This window comes from Larus michahellis, chromosome 2, assembly GCF_964199755.1.
Source record: "Larus michahellis chromosome 2, bLarMic1.1, whole genome shotgun sequence".
In the NCBI taxonomy this organism is placed as follows: Eukaryota; Metazoa; Chordata; class Aves; order Charadriiformes; family Laridae; genus Larus; species Larus michahellis.
In genome coordinates this window covers 81,288,115-81,307,102 of record NC_133897.1, presented here as the reverse complement: position 1 = coordinate 81,307,102, position 18,988 = coordinate 81,288,115, and the positions used below count along the sequence as shown (strand labels likewise).

General features: G+C 40.3%; 1 protein-coding gene across 1 annotated transcript in view; it reads left to right on the top strand.

Annotated features, from left to right (window-relative positions):
- The window catches only part of LOC141739255 (cadherin-6), a 101,500-nt gene that overhangs the window by 47,703 nt on the left and 34,809 nt on the right, over window positions 1-18,988 (top strand). Inside the window, exon 2 of the mRNA XM_074576146.1 lies at window positions 5,506-5,857. Coding sequence (XP_074432247.1) covers window positions 5,630-5,857 — 228 coding nt within the window. The 5' untranslated portion in view covers window positions 5,506-5,629. The remainder of the gene's footprint in view (window positions 1-5,505; window positions 5,858-18,988) is intronic.

Here is an 18,988-nt window from a genome sequence, read left to right as displayed (position 1 = left end):
TTGATGTCTTCTTCTCTCTCAGGCTCTATGGGTTAAACACTGGTACCTGATATTTGAGCCAGGGGAAGGTCCTTCCAGCAGGACCATGTGAGTATAGAGAGTATCTCTCACTTCATGGTCTTTCCAGGTGACTAGCAACTGACTCTCCTGCACAGGGACACCGTGACGATGAACCCTGCGGTCCAGTTACTGTGGCTGGCAGTTTGCTTTATAGAATTGTTTAGGATTTAAGGAGGGTCAGTTTGCCTGGCAAACTCAATTGATGCTGGCTTAGGTAAGCATCTAGAGGATACGGTATCGGAATATTTTTAGTCCATCCCCAAATCTTCCACAAAATTAAATGTAAATTAAAGCTTCCAGGGCAGAACCCTCCCTTTCTTCCAAAGGCGGTAGTAGACGTTTCATATAATACAGCTGTTGATTAAGCCAGGGGCTAGTCTGCATCTTTCCACCACCTACCATAAATCAGACCTGATTTGGGGGCAGTAAAAACACATACCCTGGTGCATTCATAGTGTAATCTGCTAAAATGAAAGAGCGGGGTCTGTCTCTGTGCGTTTTTCCCAAGAACCTAAGCAATCTCTACGAGGATGGATGCAGTTTATTGAGTCACATAAATGAAAAAAAAAAATCAAAAACAGAACCCCAAACCTAAAACTAACTATTCCTGTTAGAGGAATTTTCAGATCCATATTACACTCACCCAGGGTATATCAGTATCATTTCCCATGCTCAGTTTCCTAAATTGCTATGCCACATCATCTATTAACTTTCACCTCCTCATTCATTCTCAGTGTGAGAATAGCAGTACATTATCAATTCTTGAAAATACAATTAATGTTCATGCCAGGGTACTAATGGACCTTAATCCTAATGTGTGAAGCTTTGTACCCAGCCCTCAAACAATGAAACACTACTTAGATGACTAGAGAATAAAAGATCCATTATACTGGCACTTCTGTTTGAATAAAGGTTATGTCAGAAACTTTAGAGACACTGATGGTTGTTGACATATTTAGAGGCTGTTTAAAATCTAATAATCAGCAACCCGTAACATCCAAGATGTATAAATACATAGAGGAATGTAATTGAATGCATGGGATCTGAAAAAGAAATTATGCTCACGTCCAAAGTCTAGGACACTCTATGAAGCATATTCCTTTGAGAGTCTGTTGAGGGGGGAGTACCATGGGGCTGAACAGAAAGGAAAGAAGACAAAATGTTTTTCTTCTCCTTACTGATGCATCTCGTGGGAAGGCTCTTTGCTAGTCTGGTTTATTTAACCACTAACTGGGAAAAGCAGCACAATCCACAGTGCTGAGTGGGATCAGAGGTGTAACCTCTTTGAGGTTCTTCAAGTCAAGAACCTGCACCTGATGCCTGTCACTGTACCAGAAAGGCATCTCCAGGGGCAGAGCTTCCTGATTCATAAGAGCGACTCCAAGGGACATATTTCCTCTTTGACTTAGAGTTTAAATAATTAAGTATTTCTCTGGAAATGTGTAAATCTGCACTGAATTCTCACATTGGTGGCATTAAGACATTACCTACATTAACGAGGTGCTGGGGGAGAGGGTGAATAGAGAGGTTGACTATGAATATCATCACCTAGGGGAAGTAATTTTGAAGTTGGTATTTATAGTGATTAAGCAATTGTCTGAGGTTTTGATCCTTCAAAGAGGCGTGAACATAAACTTTAAATCTGCGACTTGTCACACCAAAGACAGTTCTGTGACTGCAAGTGACATTGCTTTTATGTTAACAATCATCATATCTAAAGTTAGACTAGGATTTTTTTTAAACTTGGGTATGCAGATTCCTTCTTCTCCCATAAAAAGCCCCGATTTGCTATATATTTGAGCTGACAGAGCTAAGCCAGTTGTCTGAGGCTGTTGTACAGTAAAATCATTTTTCACTCTTGACAGTTGATTAACACAGCAAGTTCCCCAACCACCTGACCAGCCGATGGTTGAGAGAAATGCCATGTTTAACGTGCCTCTTTTGTCTTATTGCCTGTCGTTTTACGAAGTGAAGAAAACAAAGAAATTTTAGCCCCCACCCCAAGGTCCCATCAGTTATATTTGCACATCTCCGTTTAAAGAAAATAAAATATCCCTGGTGAATGACTTGTTTTCAAAATAAAGAAAGGAGATTGCATGAGATAAACTATTACATTGCAGAGACCTCTCTGAAGCATGAGACATTGAGACTGGAGCACAAAATGGCATTTAAGAGCCACAGGAGCTCACTCTTTACTAAAGGCTCAGCTCAGAGTATAGTGCTCCTGTCCTTTTTGTTCACTCAACTGGATTTATCACTGTGACCCGTAAAACAGTTATCAGCACCTATAGGGCAAAGACACCCTGGACTTCAGTCGGTACTTACCCCAATTGCATGCTGAAGCCCAGGTGTGTAAAGGTGTGCCTCCTCTCTTGCCACTCACAGGGAAGCTGCTGGGGCTTAGCTGCTCTGCTGCTTTGTGAAGACTACCCAGTCAAGAAGGACATTATGGGATCATGCCCTTATTTCAGTATTTTGGACACGTCTCTGCAGAGAAAAGGCTGTATTTCACAGCTATGATATCATTCTCGTGAGCTATATTTCAGCGTAAGCCACTATAAAACCTCTCCCATGACATCAGAGCTGTGAAATATAGCTGACTTCAAGTGCAGAAAATTCCCCCGCAGGAATAATTGTTTCCTGGCAATTGGCATTTGAAGGACTGATCCTTTAAAAGGCTGGCACAAATCCTGTCCAGGTAATGCTGCTCCAGGCAGCACGGCTCAGGAAACATTACAGGCAGGAGCAGAGGTATGGAGCCCCACTGTGGGATTTGGCCAGAGGGGTAATGAGACGAGCACCAGGGGAACCTGTCGAGTGATCATTTTCACCCCCTCACGCCTCAGCAATCCACGCAGACTTCGCTAATGGCTAAATAATAGCTTCGCTCATGTGCCGTGCTCCCTACCTCAGACCCTGCCTCCCCGACAAGGCGAGCCACGTGTGCGCAGCCAGAGCCACCGTCTCATCCGTCTTTTCGCATCTGTGCTGCAAGCACAGAGCACGACGGGCCGTGCTGTGGCATGGCAGCGCGCCAGGGCTGCCGCTGCCCGGGGCACTAATTACTCACCTGGGCAGACCCCAGCCTCCCTGCGAAGCAGCCTGGCAGGAAAGTGGAAGTCAAAAATATTGTGAGAGACATAACCTCCTCTTTCATATCACGTCAGAGAAGGTGCCCACCCGAACAGACTCCACTCAGAGCTGGGGGTTAAAGGAGCAGATGTTGGCAGAGCCTTTTAAGGCTAGACCCTACGCAGGTTGGAAGGGTACAGGAGGAGGATAAGAGAGACTATAAAAACTGGGAGAGAGTTAAAACCACCTCACCTCTCCCTAGCCTGCTCCTGAATCTGCCCACGTACCCCTCTAGCGACCTGCACATTTATTGACTGGGGCTCCATGAATCTCACTGAAGGCAATTGCAGAACGCATCCTAAAGCTTAGTCACACTGGCTTTTTCTGTTCCTCCTCTGTGAAAGTCTTCTTGTGGTGGGTAGCGGGTTCTGTTCTTGCTGTTATATCTGTGTGTGTGTGTGCGCGCGCACACATGTTTACATGTATGTGAGTATGTATATGCCTGTGTGTCTGTGTCTATCTCACAACACTCAAAGCCTTACCGGGACGCAAATCCCATGACCTGCAGGACAGAGTTATTTTTACCTACAGAAAATTCATTGGCATTAATGAGAGCTAACAAGAAACCTTCCCTCTTCTCTGGAGGAAACTACAGTGCTTCAGAATTAATTGTACCTTTTCCATTCTTCCTCTAAACGCTAAAAAAACTGACTCCTCCTCACCCAGAAGTTACCTTTTTACAGTATTTTACCTTGTGAAGCAGTAAAACAATATTGTTTGAGCAGCCCTGTTCCATTACCTACTATCCATCTAAAAGCTAAGTGGTATTTCTTTATAGAAAATGATTTACTAAGAGGAACTGTAGGAGACTGGAGGTTATTTTATAAAATTTATTATTAAGAGCAATGACAAGCATAAGAGTGGCTAACCCAAGGCACTGTAAATGCTTTAACTCCATCAGTGTAGCTCAAAGGCTAAACTATGCCTGATTCACACCTTTAAAATAAAAACCCACACATAATATAGGGAAAAAATTGGCCCTTGATATAGAATATGATTCAAGTAGTGTTGTGTGAAATGCTTACAAAATAAAACAAACAAAAAATTCTCTTTTCAATTTGGTATAGTCAGATTGTCATTCCACAATCTTTATTTACAAATATTGAAAGCTGCTCTGTTGAATTTTGAGGTGGCTCAGAATGAGTTATGTTTTTTTGATCAGGATATTGAAAAAAATAAAGTTTCCATTTGTGAAACCAAATTAAAATTAATCAGATGATCCTTCTCTAAGAGTATGGATCTGTTTGGACTAAAAATTTAACAAAGTGTTTGTGAAAAATATATGTTGTGGAAGGTTTCTGTCAACTAATTCTGATTTCTTCAGATTATAAAATGTTCCAAAGCTGTTCATTAGGCATTTTGCATGACTCGTTACACATAGTATCATTTCTTCTTCCTGAATAGAAGCTTTCAATTTTTTTACAAACAGAAGAACTGTCCATACTACACTGTGGTACTGTATGTGTGGCTTTTTTTTGTGATGACAATTATGCTATCTTCAGAGATAGGGATCATTTTCACAATTATTTTGAAGGTGCACAGATATTTAGTATTAATAATAGTAGGAAGGAGCAGCTAGTACAAACCTACAGGTGGAGATGAACTAGCTGATTTTGTTTTATTTTTAGAAGTTATTAATGAAAGCATTTACATATATAACTATGTATTTAAAGATCAAAAACTCAGTACAAAACTCTGGCAGTACGTAACTGAGGAAACCAAAATGTTCACTGAACTTCCTACACAGTATCAAACAGGTCTAGTATGTGGGAGATATTGACAAACATGCACATTTATTTCACTGACGTGTTTACTTGACCCTTCCTAAATGAAGTCAAAGGCAGAACTCCTTAAATGTGAGGGAAAAATCCTGGAGTTATCTAAGTCTGGGCTCTTCAGCCCATAACTATAGCAACAGAATGCCTCCTGGGAAGACAGTGTGCGCTCTTACTAGCCCTTCTTCGATGTAATAAGGTAACCTCATCAAGATCCCCAGTCAAAAACCAATCAGTTACATCTCAAAGTCCAGGCAGTAAAAAGAGAAAAGCCCGGTTTGCCTTAGTCAATGAATGGAAGTAAATGGAGTTAAAAGGGAAAAAAAAGGAACCGCAAACCCAAACATCAGGACTCTTTCCTCCTACTCAGTATAGATTCGCTCAGATTATTTGAAGGACCGCTTGCAATGTTCTGAACCAGAAACAGCCCAGCTTTTCAACAATCACTATTGCTCTTCTCTCTTTGGTCTTATTTGCTGTAGCGATGAATGTTAAGTGTCTTTGAAAATGCTTTAAAAGTTGTTATTTTTCTTTTCAGAGATCCTTTGAGACTGCAAAGACTAAAGAAGGAAGACGGCATGAGATTGGATTCGGTGCAGTAAAGTAGGTTAGTTTGAAGACAAGAAAAAAGATTATTATTTAGAACTTCTTGTGTTGCCGTGATGAGAACTTACCATTGCTTCTGGCTGCTGTTTTGGGCTGGTCAGCCCCACCAAAGTTTCTTAACTCCATTATCCAAAAGGACTAGTGGCTTTCCAGAAAAGGAAAAGGTTTTGGTATTGTCTGGAAACAGCAGGCGAGACCTCCATCGTTCCAAAAGGAGCTGGATGTGGAATCAGTTCTTTTTATTGGAGGAATACACAGGAACTGACTACCAATATGTTGGCAAGGTAAGATTCTTTCCTACGCATCCATAGTTTGATTTTAGAAGGACTAGAATGCCAGCAATAGCAAATAGGTAAGAACAGCGCCTGCTACAACTTTCAGTTCACCTTCCTGTCTGCCCAGCTTCCGCTGAGGAGTAATTCAGCTTCAAATTGTAATCGACAACAGGAAGTTTCCAGTTTAACCAGCAAGTCCCATGACCAATCATGCACAATAATGTTAAAGATTTCCCTTTTCACTTTTGTCTGTAAACAATGCACCTTAATTACAGGGTTGTCTAGGCCAAATTTTTAGTTTTAAAACGTAATCTGCATTTTCCCTCATGCTCATTAATTTTACTAGAGTCAAACTAGTTAAACCAGAAGAGGTTTTGGTCCAAAATATTTAGGAATCGCAGTACCCATACTTTGGTGAGGATTCTCTCTATCCAGCAAAAGGCAACCATTTCCCTTTGAATTCCCCACTGCACGCGACAATGTTGCAGCCATTTCCTGATGAGGCTCTGTGGTGCCACTGAGGACTCTGTGACATGACCATAATACTACAAGCCATGCTATTACAAAGAGTTGAAGCACACCGTGCTTACATACTAAGAAGCAACAGCCAGCTGAAAATTTCTAAACTCAAAACACGCCGACAGTTAGAAAAGGGTCTGTAAAATATAATAATAATTAAAAAAATAATAATAATCACAGCTTAACTCTGAGAACACCCACCTCCCCGAGCAGCACACCCCCATGTCGGTAACAACCTTTATGTGAATTGTAGAGCTAATGCACATGTGGTAAGTTTAGAGAGTCTACACTGCCCAAGGTGCCATAGTCTATAGGCGCCTCTCTTGCAGAATGCAGAAATTATGCGATTGATGATGACATTCAAAGTAGAAACAATACAGTTTAGTTTTCCAAACTAAAATGGGATTGTATCTGATCTACTTTGATCTCTCAAGCCTCTTAGCAAAGGCTGCGGATCACAGTGGTTTGACTTTTTATCTCCCTCTGCAAGCTTCTGAGCATTCCCGTGAGAAATGGTGGCTGCTTTTCTTGCCTGCCAATCAGCTGTCAGTCAAAGTTGGATGCAACTCTCCTTTCCTGCTAAATGGCTGCAAGGCATGATTCAAATGAAGAGCTACTCAGCTGGTGTAATACTCGTAGAGCTCCGACCGGGATAATCAGCATTCATGAAGGATACCATGGAGCCCAATCTACAGGAAAAAGCCAAAGGCAGAAAGTCCTCCGAGAGGACAAGTAGAGAGGGAAGATAAGAGGGTAAGAAAAAAAGCCAGAAGAGAGTAAGAGGGAAGAACTAGAAAGACAGAGGTGGATGGAAAGGAAACTTTACAAAGAGAGATCGAGACAGTGGAGAAGAAAGGGGCATCAAATAGGGGTAGAGGATAGGAGCTGGGACGAAAAGGTTACCTAAGGAGAGCACAAATAAAAACAGAAGATGAAACAGTGAAGAAAAAAGCCAACCAACCAACCAACCAAAAATAAAAAAAAAACCAGCTAAGAAATATGGAGTCAAGGAAAAAGAAAAGAAAACAAAAGACATCAGTCCTCCACACGCTCTCCTGCTTCACACTCTACTCAGATCGGGGTAATGGGGATCTCTTTCTCCAAAGATAAATCAGGTGGTGCTGTGGTGAGTCCTACAGCTTGTCGTTTTCACTGTGAATTTTGACATTAAACCTGCTCAGCCCCAAGTTCCCCATTGTCTCCACTGCAGAATTTGAGTAGAAGCTATTGGATTCAGAGGGACTGATAGGGGAGTGAATATTCCTGCAGGACAAGTTTGCTAACAGACAGTTAAAAAGATGGCCTAGTTGGACCAGAAAATGAAGAAAGTTTGAACTGGAGTCATTGAGAGAGAAAAAAACATGGATGTTATTTTTAAAAGTTGTTCTTATGCCTGTTGGTACTTTAATACACTTACAAAGCATAGAAACAACACATAATATATAAATGTCATTGATTCTGTGTCCCTGGGCTGTTCACAAGTGGCCTTTCACACGTCTTTCAAATGCCAGAACTGCTCACACCCTTGTAATTGAACAATTAGCCAAGAGGCATGGAAGAGCAGCCATTTATTATTAGAGAAAGTTGAGTATTGGTGTGAGGATAAATGATAGAAACAGCTGAATGTCTCCAAATTGAGGTAACCAGGCAATTTAGCTGAGCAATTAAACTTGATTGGTGTGGGCAAATGAGGATAATGAACATGTTTATGAAGCATATTTTTTTCTCAGAGGACTAAATGTTAACCTTAAACATGAACCGAAAATGGTAAGAATATTTGGTTATAGTCTTTTTATTCTCTTATATCATAAATAGATGTGAACAGGAAAGTCTTTTAAAACAATAGCAATATATGTATGTAAAGGGGAATTGTGCTTGTGTCTTACTGTATAAGCAGTCAGACCTGAATCTTCTGAGGTTTTTTTGTTTTTGGCAGTTGAAGGTGGTAGGCATTAACATCATAATTATAAAAAAAATATTCCATACAAGCTACAAGAAAAAAAAAATTACTTGAGCTGGTTTTACTTTTGTCTTTTCATTTGTTAACATCTGTTTAATTCAAACATCTACGTCAAAATATGAGATATAAGAAGTCTGTTGTGAAAGAAACAGCATTATTTCTATAAACTGCCCAAATTGCAGTTGTAAAATCATGTAACTATTTATAGTACAAAAATCACATTTATATCATAATAGTTTTAGAGAGAAAGGGAAGAAAAGTGAGGGGGAATGCATTCAGGTTTGAGATAATACAAAAGAAAGTAATCTCTCTGAAGGCAGAGCTCAAGGCAGTACTGAAGACAATGCTGAAGCACCACCTGAGTCACCGACCAGAGCACTACTGTGCTCCATGCCTTGTATACTCTATATGCAATGAACCCAAATGCTTTCCATCCTTTAGGAGATAATTGCCTAAGCACAGACAAAACAAAGCAGTCCTTTTTTGGTACCTATGGGTACTGTCAGCAATTAAAAAGTGCTCCCCAGTTTTGTATGCTACACACTTTACTGTCAGCCCAGATACGCTGCTGTATCACGCTGGACAAGAATATGTGGCTGCCAACAAGAAGCTCCCAGTGTTATCAATACAAGTTGATTGTGTGCTGTGGCTCTGACACCAGATCCACCATTTTATTATCCAGTTCTTGTATTCCTGAATGTCATTCCTGTATATTCCTGAAATAAAGCCTTTTAAAAAGAGTAGAAGTTCACACCTCCAGGCTTGGTTTGTCTCAGACATAATAATATAAGGAACTTGCAGAAAAGTTCTAGACTGGAATTATTCATTGCGCTGCTGAATAACTTGTGAACTACAGCTATTCATTGAAGTGTGATTGATGGGCACAGTGACATTTTAACCTGAAGATATCTTTTCTTCTGGTTCAGAAATTATGGCACTTGGCGGGGACTCAATCCCAAAATAAAATAGAAGGATTACATGAGCATCAAAGTAGAGAAGTGCCCAGCACCACTACCTAGCCAAAACCTGCAATATTTCAGTCGGGTTTTAAAAGTGACCTAGTTGTACCTGTGGCTGCTTAGTACGATTTTAAAGGGCTGGGGTGAATGCATCTCTAAATCACAGGTAAACCATGAAGTGGTAGTGCAGCTGTATACAGAAATATACACTATGTTCCCTAGAGGTCTTCAGATATTCCTGGTCAAAAGAGTGAAAAAAATCTGCCCTGTTCCAAGATTATACTCAAAGGTATAGTTATCATATGTATTCTGCTTGATGTCTTTGCACAGCTGTCCCGTTGGCTACATAAAATTCGTGCACTGGCATCCATCACCGAGTGGTCTTGTCAGAGCACAAGCCTACAAATCACTGTTACATAAGGGGGTAAGATGCCTCTTTCTTTCAGACTAAATAAAGATCTGAACAAGTCTTAAATCTTACTCATTAACCCAGAAACGGCTTCTGGCAGCCTTCAGTGCAAAGGAACAACTTGCTTTCCTGATAACAACAGTCACACCTGTGGAACAGTTTTGTCACACTCTGTCTGTCTGGCACTAGAAGGAAACTTCCAGACGTACTTTTCATTTTTGCTCTGTATTATTGATGTTTATGTAGTTCAAGCAGTATTCTCGCCTGGAAGCTATCTGATGTTACTACCTGTACAACCCATCATAAACAATCATCTTCTGCTGACAACTCCATTTTTCAAGGAAGATAAAGTCAAAGTCCTGCTGCTATGTGGCTTGGCAAAGCAGAAAGGATACTGCATTACTCTAGCCAAAACTAGAATCCTTCTGTCTGGTGTTGAAAGAACCACTGGGAAAGATAACTTACCCTCTGTCAGGAATGGTTTAAGGTACCATTGATTCTGCTTTGGAGGAGGAGGGGATGGATTAAATGATATCGCAATATAGTTTCAGTACTGTTTTTGTTTCTTTTGCCTGATTTTACTTCTGACTACAACTATTCTGTCAGCAAGCAGAACCATCCCTTGCAGCGCATTTCACCAGAAGCAAATCAAACACAAGGTAGAATCTCTCCAAACCATTGCAAGTAGTGGGACTACGTCACACAGTCAGGCAAAAATATCTGGCTGTGAGCACACACAAGGGGCTATTTAAACAAGGAAAATTGTCATGTAATACAGTCCATACATTTTCAGCATTTGAGGCAGAAATGGGTCACATTACTCCAATGGTTAAAAGGTATCATATCTTAACTGGATGACGTGAAAACTAGCAAGATAAACCTTCACTTTCTTTCAGATCTTTAGTACGCTAGCATTCTGTACTTATCATCAAAACTTTTGTTCTCCCAAAAAAAGCAAGATGTGAAAAGTCAAATTAAACTGACTCTTCCCATCTGCACTTTTAACATCCTTTATGCAGTTCTATTGGCAAACACTTGCTCGGTATCTGTTTGCTTTACCTTGTACCTTGCACTGTGATATACACCTGATGCCTTCAGTTTGCCATTCCAAACACAGTGACTATTTGTTTTCTTTATGAGGCCTAAAATTAAAAGTTCCACTTGTGATGTCTATTCAGGGAATCTACTCAAAACAGTTTTCAATTGATTTTGACACTTAGAATATCCTTTCTCCAGGTCTAGATTCTGCAGCCTTCTTCCAAGAGAACTGGCCACCCAAGAGCCAGGCTTTAAGTCTCTGAATGACCTCTCAGTCCTGAACAGTTCCTGGGCTTGAAGTAGCTCACAGCAAAAGTGAAGACAGCGATCAGTCATCCCTAGGTCGCGTCAGTCAATCATCTGAGCTGCTCTGTGGGTTGCAGCACTGCCCACAGTGTACACAAAGCTCTGGGCTGGACCCTTGTCCCTGGCAAGTCCTCAACTGTTTTCTTTCACAGCTAAACGTGCACAGGAAATTTGACTTTGCCCTGCGGCTCTCAGAGGACCTCCACACCCTTTACCATGCAGAAGGAGGAGGGATAAAATTTTGCACCTTTCCAGATTTAGGCTCCCCCCAGCAAGCCATATGCATGAAGGTGCTCTGGTCCTTGGGGAACACTGACAGCTGTCTGCACCACTCTCTGCAAAGGAATTGCTCTCTGAGCAGGGCATAGGGCTTTTTTTGGGCCATTTATGGCACTCCTGCCTTTTTTCTTGACAAGAAAGTCACAGGGTCCTTTACGTGTACCAATATTAGTTAACTGCAATGATATGTTTAACTCTGTGGTGAAAGAAGCATCAAGACCAGCCTTTTACACATGAAGAAACTGATGTACAGCAAGATTAAATGACCTTATGCACAACTAAAAGTCAGAAATTTCTAAACCAAGACTTAAAAAACCCCAATAATCAGAATTCTTAGCCCCTTTTCCCCCCTGTCTAAATGATTAGGTCACCTGCCTCTTGCTTCAACAGGCTGAATACTTGTCATTCTCTTAAAAGGTGGAAAAAATGCTGTGGTGTATCTGCACTTCCTATATTCCTCAGCCATCATTCATATTTTATGTTCCACCACTTGACTTTCCCAACTGCCCTTCATTCCTATATTGAATTGCACACACATACACACACTTGTCTTATATTCCTCTTTGAAAGATTTACTGGCGCTGATGGAAGTCCTCTGCACTGTCGGTCTCTGTGGAATAGTGATAACTCTGAAATGAGGGACAGTTGAGAGGTTAGAGGCCCAGGATGACAATCCAGAAACAGCTTGCCGATTTCAAACCGTCATATGGGGGCTAAGAAAGGAGATAATGAGAAATGGGTGGGATGGGCAAGAATGTTATTCAGAAAATGAAAAGGCAGGAAATATAGCCTGCTTAATGTTTACGATCATCATAATTGTGAATCTACTCGGCATCATCCTTGTACCCAAATATATTACACAATATAAGAGCCTTACAACCATCTGTTTCAAACATAGCACATTTCCTATATTATAGCACATGGTGGTGCTTACAGTGTAACCGTACATAACCTCCTTCCCTTCTTTTCTTTCTACCTACAGAAGCAAGCAAATCCTGGGACCCTTGAGCAAATATTTCTGTTAGCTCTTATTTTTCATTTTTTGTGCCCTGAACTAAACAATTTTGTTTTCCATATGTTAATGACCTGCTCAGACCAGTGCTTACATTTTGGGCCACATCTTTTCACAGATCATCCTGTCCTACCCTTGTCAGCAATCTGCATATCTTGTTAAATTGTGTGCCCTTAGACTGCTGGCTATAGAAAAATAGCTGAACACATTAATCTTCCTCACCAAGGAGAGACTGCAGGTGAAGTTCATGCTTTATTTTGTGTTACTTAGATCACTGATCTTTGGAACTGTGATTACTATTTTCTTATTTGTTTGTATAGCACAGTACTCACTATAAAGCTGTGATGTCATGAATATAGAACTTGCAAGCTAGCAACAGCAAAAAACAAATCCCTCTTTCAGGCTCAAGACAAAGAACCACAGTTTTTCCACCATTTTTTTCTTTACAGTTGGCTCAACAAAGATAGTAAGCCATAAAGCTTAGAGAAATCTCTTTATTAAATGAAACTCATCTTGTCTGTGACTCCCTTTTCTTTTGCTGCCTTTTCCCTTACTGGTGAACACAGGTTCACAGTGGGGCAGCAGCAGATTGAGAGCTGTGGCCAGTCAGTGTAACATTTCAAAACACAAACTGAAAATGTGTTGTGATGTGAATAGCTACTGTTGATCTGTATGCGCTAATGCAGACTGTGGCTTGCTTTCACCATTAATGGGGTGAAACAAACCTCAGCATGCACTTGCAAGTACTTCAGGATTCAGTGAAGCTTGTAGTTATCATGAAAGTCTGAGGTGGCAGATGAAGGAAAGCGAAGAATCACCCTCTGGAAGGAAAGGGAGAAAGGAAATATATCAATCCTTTTTCTCTCTTCTCTTCTAATTCCACAAAAAAAAACCCAGAACAACAAAGGTTGAAAAGAAATAAAACACTGAGTGAACCAGAAGTTAAAAATGTATATTAAAAGAGAAGGGGAAAAACAGATCAGCAAATGTTTATGCTAGAACTGTCATTCCCACTGTTTTCTTTTCAGAGTTGTTTGGTTTGGTTTGGAGTCATATCATCCGAAGAAGACTGCAGTCCTTCTATCCCCAACTTGCATATTCCATGTTGTACAGAGCAGGGCTCCAGAAGAACTCAGCTGGAATGGCCTGTCTGTATAGGAATATCATCTGTCTGGCACTATTTCTTACTTTGTCTCTTTGCGAAACATCAAGCAATATTTCACCACTAGATATATCTTGGAACAAAGAAGGTTTTACTGTCCCGCACAGGCTCACATAATGATCATTCAGTCATCTTTAGCATGTTTATCAACTTTGCCCATACTATATCTTCATGTTAGAAGGCAACATCAAACTAAGTCAAGTCACTAATGGAAAAAGACAGAACAGTATAACTGTACCTTTGGTTCTGTGACATGCTTGCTCCTCCCTAGCCGCCCTTGCAATCAAGCTGATCAGGAGAGGATTTAAAAGGCATGCAAACAGAGGTGTCAGAGCATTCATAGTTTCTTTCCACTCCGTGATCTTTCTGTGGTTTTACACATTTCAGGTCAGTTGCTTAAAGCAGAGATAATGCTGCTTATAACTGGTAAAATTCCTTACAGAATGTCCTGTACGTATAGGGAATAACAACTGCCAAGGGGGTTGCAGGCAAAGAGTTAATGCTCTTTGGATGAAAATTTTTGCATGTATATTCATGCTATTTGCAAACTGGTGTGAGCCTGAACCTCGTGCTACTTCCAAGTAACGAAAACTGTCAGGGTCTACAACATTCATCTGATAAACCCACCTCATGCAAATATCTATTATTTTACCTACAGAAAATATTTTATGAAAAATTTCTTTTAGATTTTTTAGACTGATAGGATCACACCAATTATATGTGCTTCAGAGAGAATTCTTTTCTTTCATGAATACTAGATATGATATAATTGGGAGAGCATAGACACAAGTATTCTCACCAAAAGAACTTGTTGTCTATTGCCTCTCATCCTATCACTCCCTCCTCTAGCTCTACCTTCTCTACACCCTCCCGTCAGGTAACTGTAAACAACAATAAACTTTCTTTCCTTAATTTTAAACAAAACCGTTTCTCTCTCCTCTCCTCATACACCATATGCTCCAGCCCCCCTAGCCCTCTTGGTGACCCTTCTGTAAACTCACTGCAACATGTTAATATCTTTTTTGTAGAGAGCAGGGGCAAAACTAGATGCAGTACTCCGGTTGTATTCCTACAAACTGTGAGTGGAGGAGAATGATCAATGCCCTCAATCAACAGGCTATACTTTTGCTAAAACAAACCAGTTGACTTTCTTCTCAGCAAGAACACACTGCTGATTCATATTCAATTTCTTGTCTACTGAAATGCCCAGATATTCGCTGCAAGACTGTTTTCTATCCAGTCTGTACTTCTGCAAGGGATTATTCCAGCATAGATGCAGGACTTTGCATTTACCTGCTCTGAACTTCCTGAGGTTTCCATCAGTCCATTTCTCCAGGCTGTTGAGGTCCCTCCAGATAGCAGCTCTTCCTTCTCAATATTGAGAGCACTTCATCCAACCAACCTGCATTTTTATATTATTTGCAAAACTGCTGAGGATGCATTCCGTCATTTGAGTCTTTAATAAAGACATTAAGCAGCATTGTCCCCCAATATCAACCCCTGAGGAACATTGCTAGTAAACAGCCACCAGTTGGACTTCATACCACGGATCACAACCATTTGAGCTTGGCTGTGCAGCAAATTTTCCACACACCTTATTGTACATTTTTCCAGTGCATATCTCACTGATTTGCCTGTTCGGATACTATGGGAGACTGTGTCAAAGGCCTTGCTAAAGTCATGCAATATCTACTGCTCCCTACTTGTCCACAGTGCCATCCATGCCATCAGGGAAGGCAAACAGGTTAGTTAAACATGATTTCCACTACTAAATCCATGGTAGTTGTTCCAAATCAACTTCTTTTCCTTCATGTACCTGAATTTAATGTCCATGCGTATTTGCTTTATAACATTCCCTGGAACTGAGGTATAGCTGACCAGTCTCTAGTTCCCAGATCCTTCTTCTTGCCCTTCTTTAGAATAGGTGTGACTTTCCCTATTTTCAGAATTTAAGAACCTTCCGCAATCACTATGACTTTTCAGACATTATAGAAAGAAAACATTTCATCACCATCCTTAGATGCATCCAGTGTTGTCCTACAGAACTGAGTTTGTCCAATTTGCTTAAAAGCTCCTAATATATTGATTTTTGTCTGCTGTGGATAGTGTTTCACTCCACCAGAATTTTCTGATAGAGTCAGGGATCTTTGGGGCCTGTGGACAAATTGCACTTTCACACCCCCGAGTAGTTCTTCTTTATTCATGAGTAATGGGTCCAACACAATGCATCTTCTGGTCAACTCCTCAGTCACCTGGGTCAATAAATTGTCTTATGTCATTCTGCAGAAACCTGGGTTGCTTGCACACAGACATATTGCCCTTCCAGCAAACATCAGAATGATTAAAGTTCCCCATGAGTACTATAGCCTGCAAACACAGGATTTCCTCCATCCATCTAAAGAAGGCTTCATCTACTTCATCTCTTTGAGCAGGCAGTCCGTAGCAGATGCCTACAGTGATGTCTTGTGTTGGTCTGTCGTCTTATCCACAAGCTCCTGACTGATTTGTCACCTGTTCCAAAGCAAAGCTTCATCTACCTGAGCTGATCTTTTGCTAATCCACCTCCTTGCCTTCCTGGCCTGGCCTGGCCTTTCTAAACGGCCTACATCCTTCTGTTGCAGCATTCAAGTCATATAAGCTACCCCTTTGCATCCTGACAAATGCATTTTGAGGAATACTCATTTGAAAGAAGAATCTACTCAATTGCAGCCTTGGCTAAGGTTTCCCATAAACATATTCCTAGTTCAGCAGCCTTCCTCAAGAGGGTCCTGTTGAGATTTAAATGTGCAGCCTTTTAGATTGTACGTGCTGTCTCACACAAATTCTTAATTACCCATTTACATGACACAAACTTTTGTTTAGAAATAAAGTTGGGGAACATGCCAGCACGGAGATATTTTTCCTTTCCCCAGCTTCTGAACTGTAGAACTAGAAGGCATACAAATAGATTAAAGACTCAACTAAACCTGTGGAGGTGAATTAATTTCCTTTCTTGTTAAGTCTTCATTTAAATCTGAATGTGGGTTCTCACTTGTTTTAGTGTTTGTCTATATCCTCCTTTCTCCATCCCCCTACTTTCCTCCGTGCCACACACACTTTTGTACAGCATATAAAATTCATACACGTATTTCAGGATTTGATTGTCAGCGTCAAGTGCTCAGAATATCAAAGGTTCACCTTTGTCAGTAAGCAAAGGATGAACATTTGCTTTCAAGCGCATCCATCAGGGAGTAGTCAGAAGCTGTTACTTGCTGAAGAAGCCTGATGTTTTATTCAACTGTATCCCAGTAAAAAACTTTTCTGGGTATTAGGCCAAGGGTTTTTTTGTATTGTTTTGTTTTTGTCCTAGTTCATCTTTAAGATATATCCTCCCCTACCCCCACAGGAGAATAGAGGTTTTCACTGAATTAGAAATGTACTTGTTCATATACCTTAATTTAGATGCTGTATTTGCTTATCATATAATTTTCAGGCACTTTTGAAAGTTCATTAATGCAAAGAAAACATTTCCTTGGTGATGAAATGGATAATTCTGACCACCGATAAAGAGTAAGCAACCGTCCCTGGGTGAATTCCCTGCAAAATCAAAGGCAAAGCTGGGCATATAATGCAGACTGTATGAGACCCTTTTTTGATTGCGTAATGCAGTACAGGACAGAAGTCACATTATGCCATGAAATAGCTGGGTACCCAAAAAACCCCATATGATTTCTTTTTCCTGTGTATTTTTTAAAAGATGAGATATACATCTGGGCCTTTCGGCTCAGTGAGTATCTTTTCTTGCAAAAAAGGAAAATGGGACATAGTGTATATATATTAACTAGCAAGCTTAAACAGTGGAGGTACATTAACTATGCTGTAGGTACCTTTTCCTGTGCGCATACCTGTCTTTTAGATATACAAGGATATCAGGATATTTGAACTATTTTGCTTTGACTCAGAAAAAAAGCTATAACAAATGTTGGTGCTCTTGAATTGTATGCACAATTCTCATTGAAACATAGGGGTTTAGGGGAGAGATTTCCCGGGGAGGCATGCATCCCTTCAGGGACTCATTGTATCTCCATTGAAAGCCATTACAATTTAGGCAGTTAATTTTCCTTAACACCAGAGCTCATGCAGTAGAAATGAAAGCACATATCTTCCTTTTCACATTAGTACAAAGTCTTAAGATATCTCAGAATGTTATTTGAGATAATATAGCCAGCCCTGGACTGCAGAAACTCCACTATCTACCCCATCCCTTATCTAACCTGTGGTGACAATAACCTTCAGCTAGTGGATAATACCAAACACCTGAGAGCAATTAGATTTTCTAGCATCCCATCTGGATTAGGAAAAGGCCACCCCCTCACTCCCTTAATGCAGCAGGCTGTGGCAAAGCCACAGTATTGCTAATCTTTACTCCAGTTAAACAATCCTCTGTCTTTTCACAAACTAACGCAGAACAAATTACACCCAGGGCTCTCAAATCATGCTGTAATCATTACATACAGAATTGGACGTTGTTAACAACCCAGATTTTACTGTAGGGAGAATGTATAAGTATCAAAAAGTGATCTGTCTAAGATCAGACAGGAAGACTGTGACAGAGACAATATTAAAACCTGCCAGTCCTGTACAAGTCTGTCTTTCCCTTGCATATCTTGTGTTTTGTCAGAGACACACTTAAAAGCACTTCACTCCTTGTTTCTATTTTTTTTATATACCAAGGAAATCATCAGTGATGCCTCAAACTAATTTTCCCATTTAGCCTTTAAGACTCACACTTGAATCCAATGACTGACTATTCAGTTATGGTGGTAAATTTGCAGTGATGAGAAAGCCTGTCTTCTAAAACAAAATGACTTGTACAGTTCTTTATGGCTTTCAAGGATTCAAAGGCTTGAATTTTTATTCTTGATCACTGAAGTGTATGCACTAGGTTAAAATATAACTTTTAGTCTCTCCTAATATACTGTTCAGCTATTCATGTAAGAGAGTTTTCTCAGTACCTGAGCGAGGGTATGACAAATCTGAAGGTGGCTAATTTCTTTATGCTTTTTAGTAAGTGAATGCTGGTGTCTCAACTAAAACCTTTCCTCATATCTACCAGGTGCTGTTGCTACCACACAGTTCGAAAACACCGGCAAAAAGGGATGATGTCAGCATGACAAAGAAATGCCAGATGCTGAAATAGACGGACCAAAAAGCATAAAACTTCTTTTTTTTTTTTAAACTGCCTTGTCCTTCCTTAAGAGAACAACCAGATCTCCATTCTTTTGTGAGGGTAATTGCAGAAGTCTGTACAATGCTCTTTTGTTACCGTCACTACTGTTTAGCTGGAGAGGGCTCTTTAATCTTTCAGACAAAGGCATAATGAAACCCAACTGACATAAGTAAAACTGGGAAAATTCAGTTTACAACCAAGGATTTTTATTTTTTTTAAGTGAGAGGTCAGCTATTACTCAGAGGCAGAATTGTTTTGAGTTCCTTGGAGTCTAAAAGGAATATTGG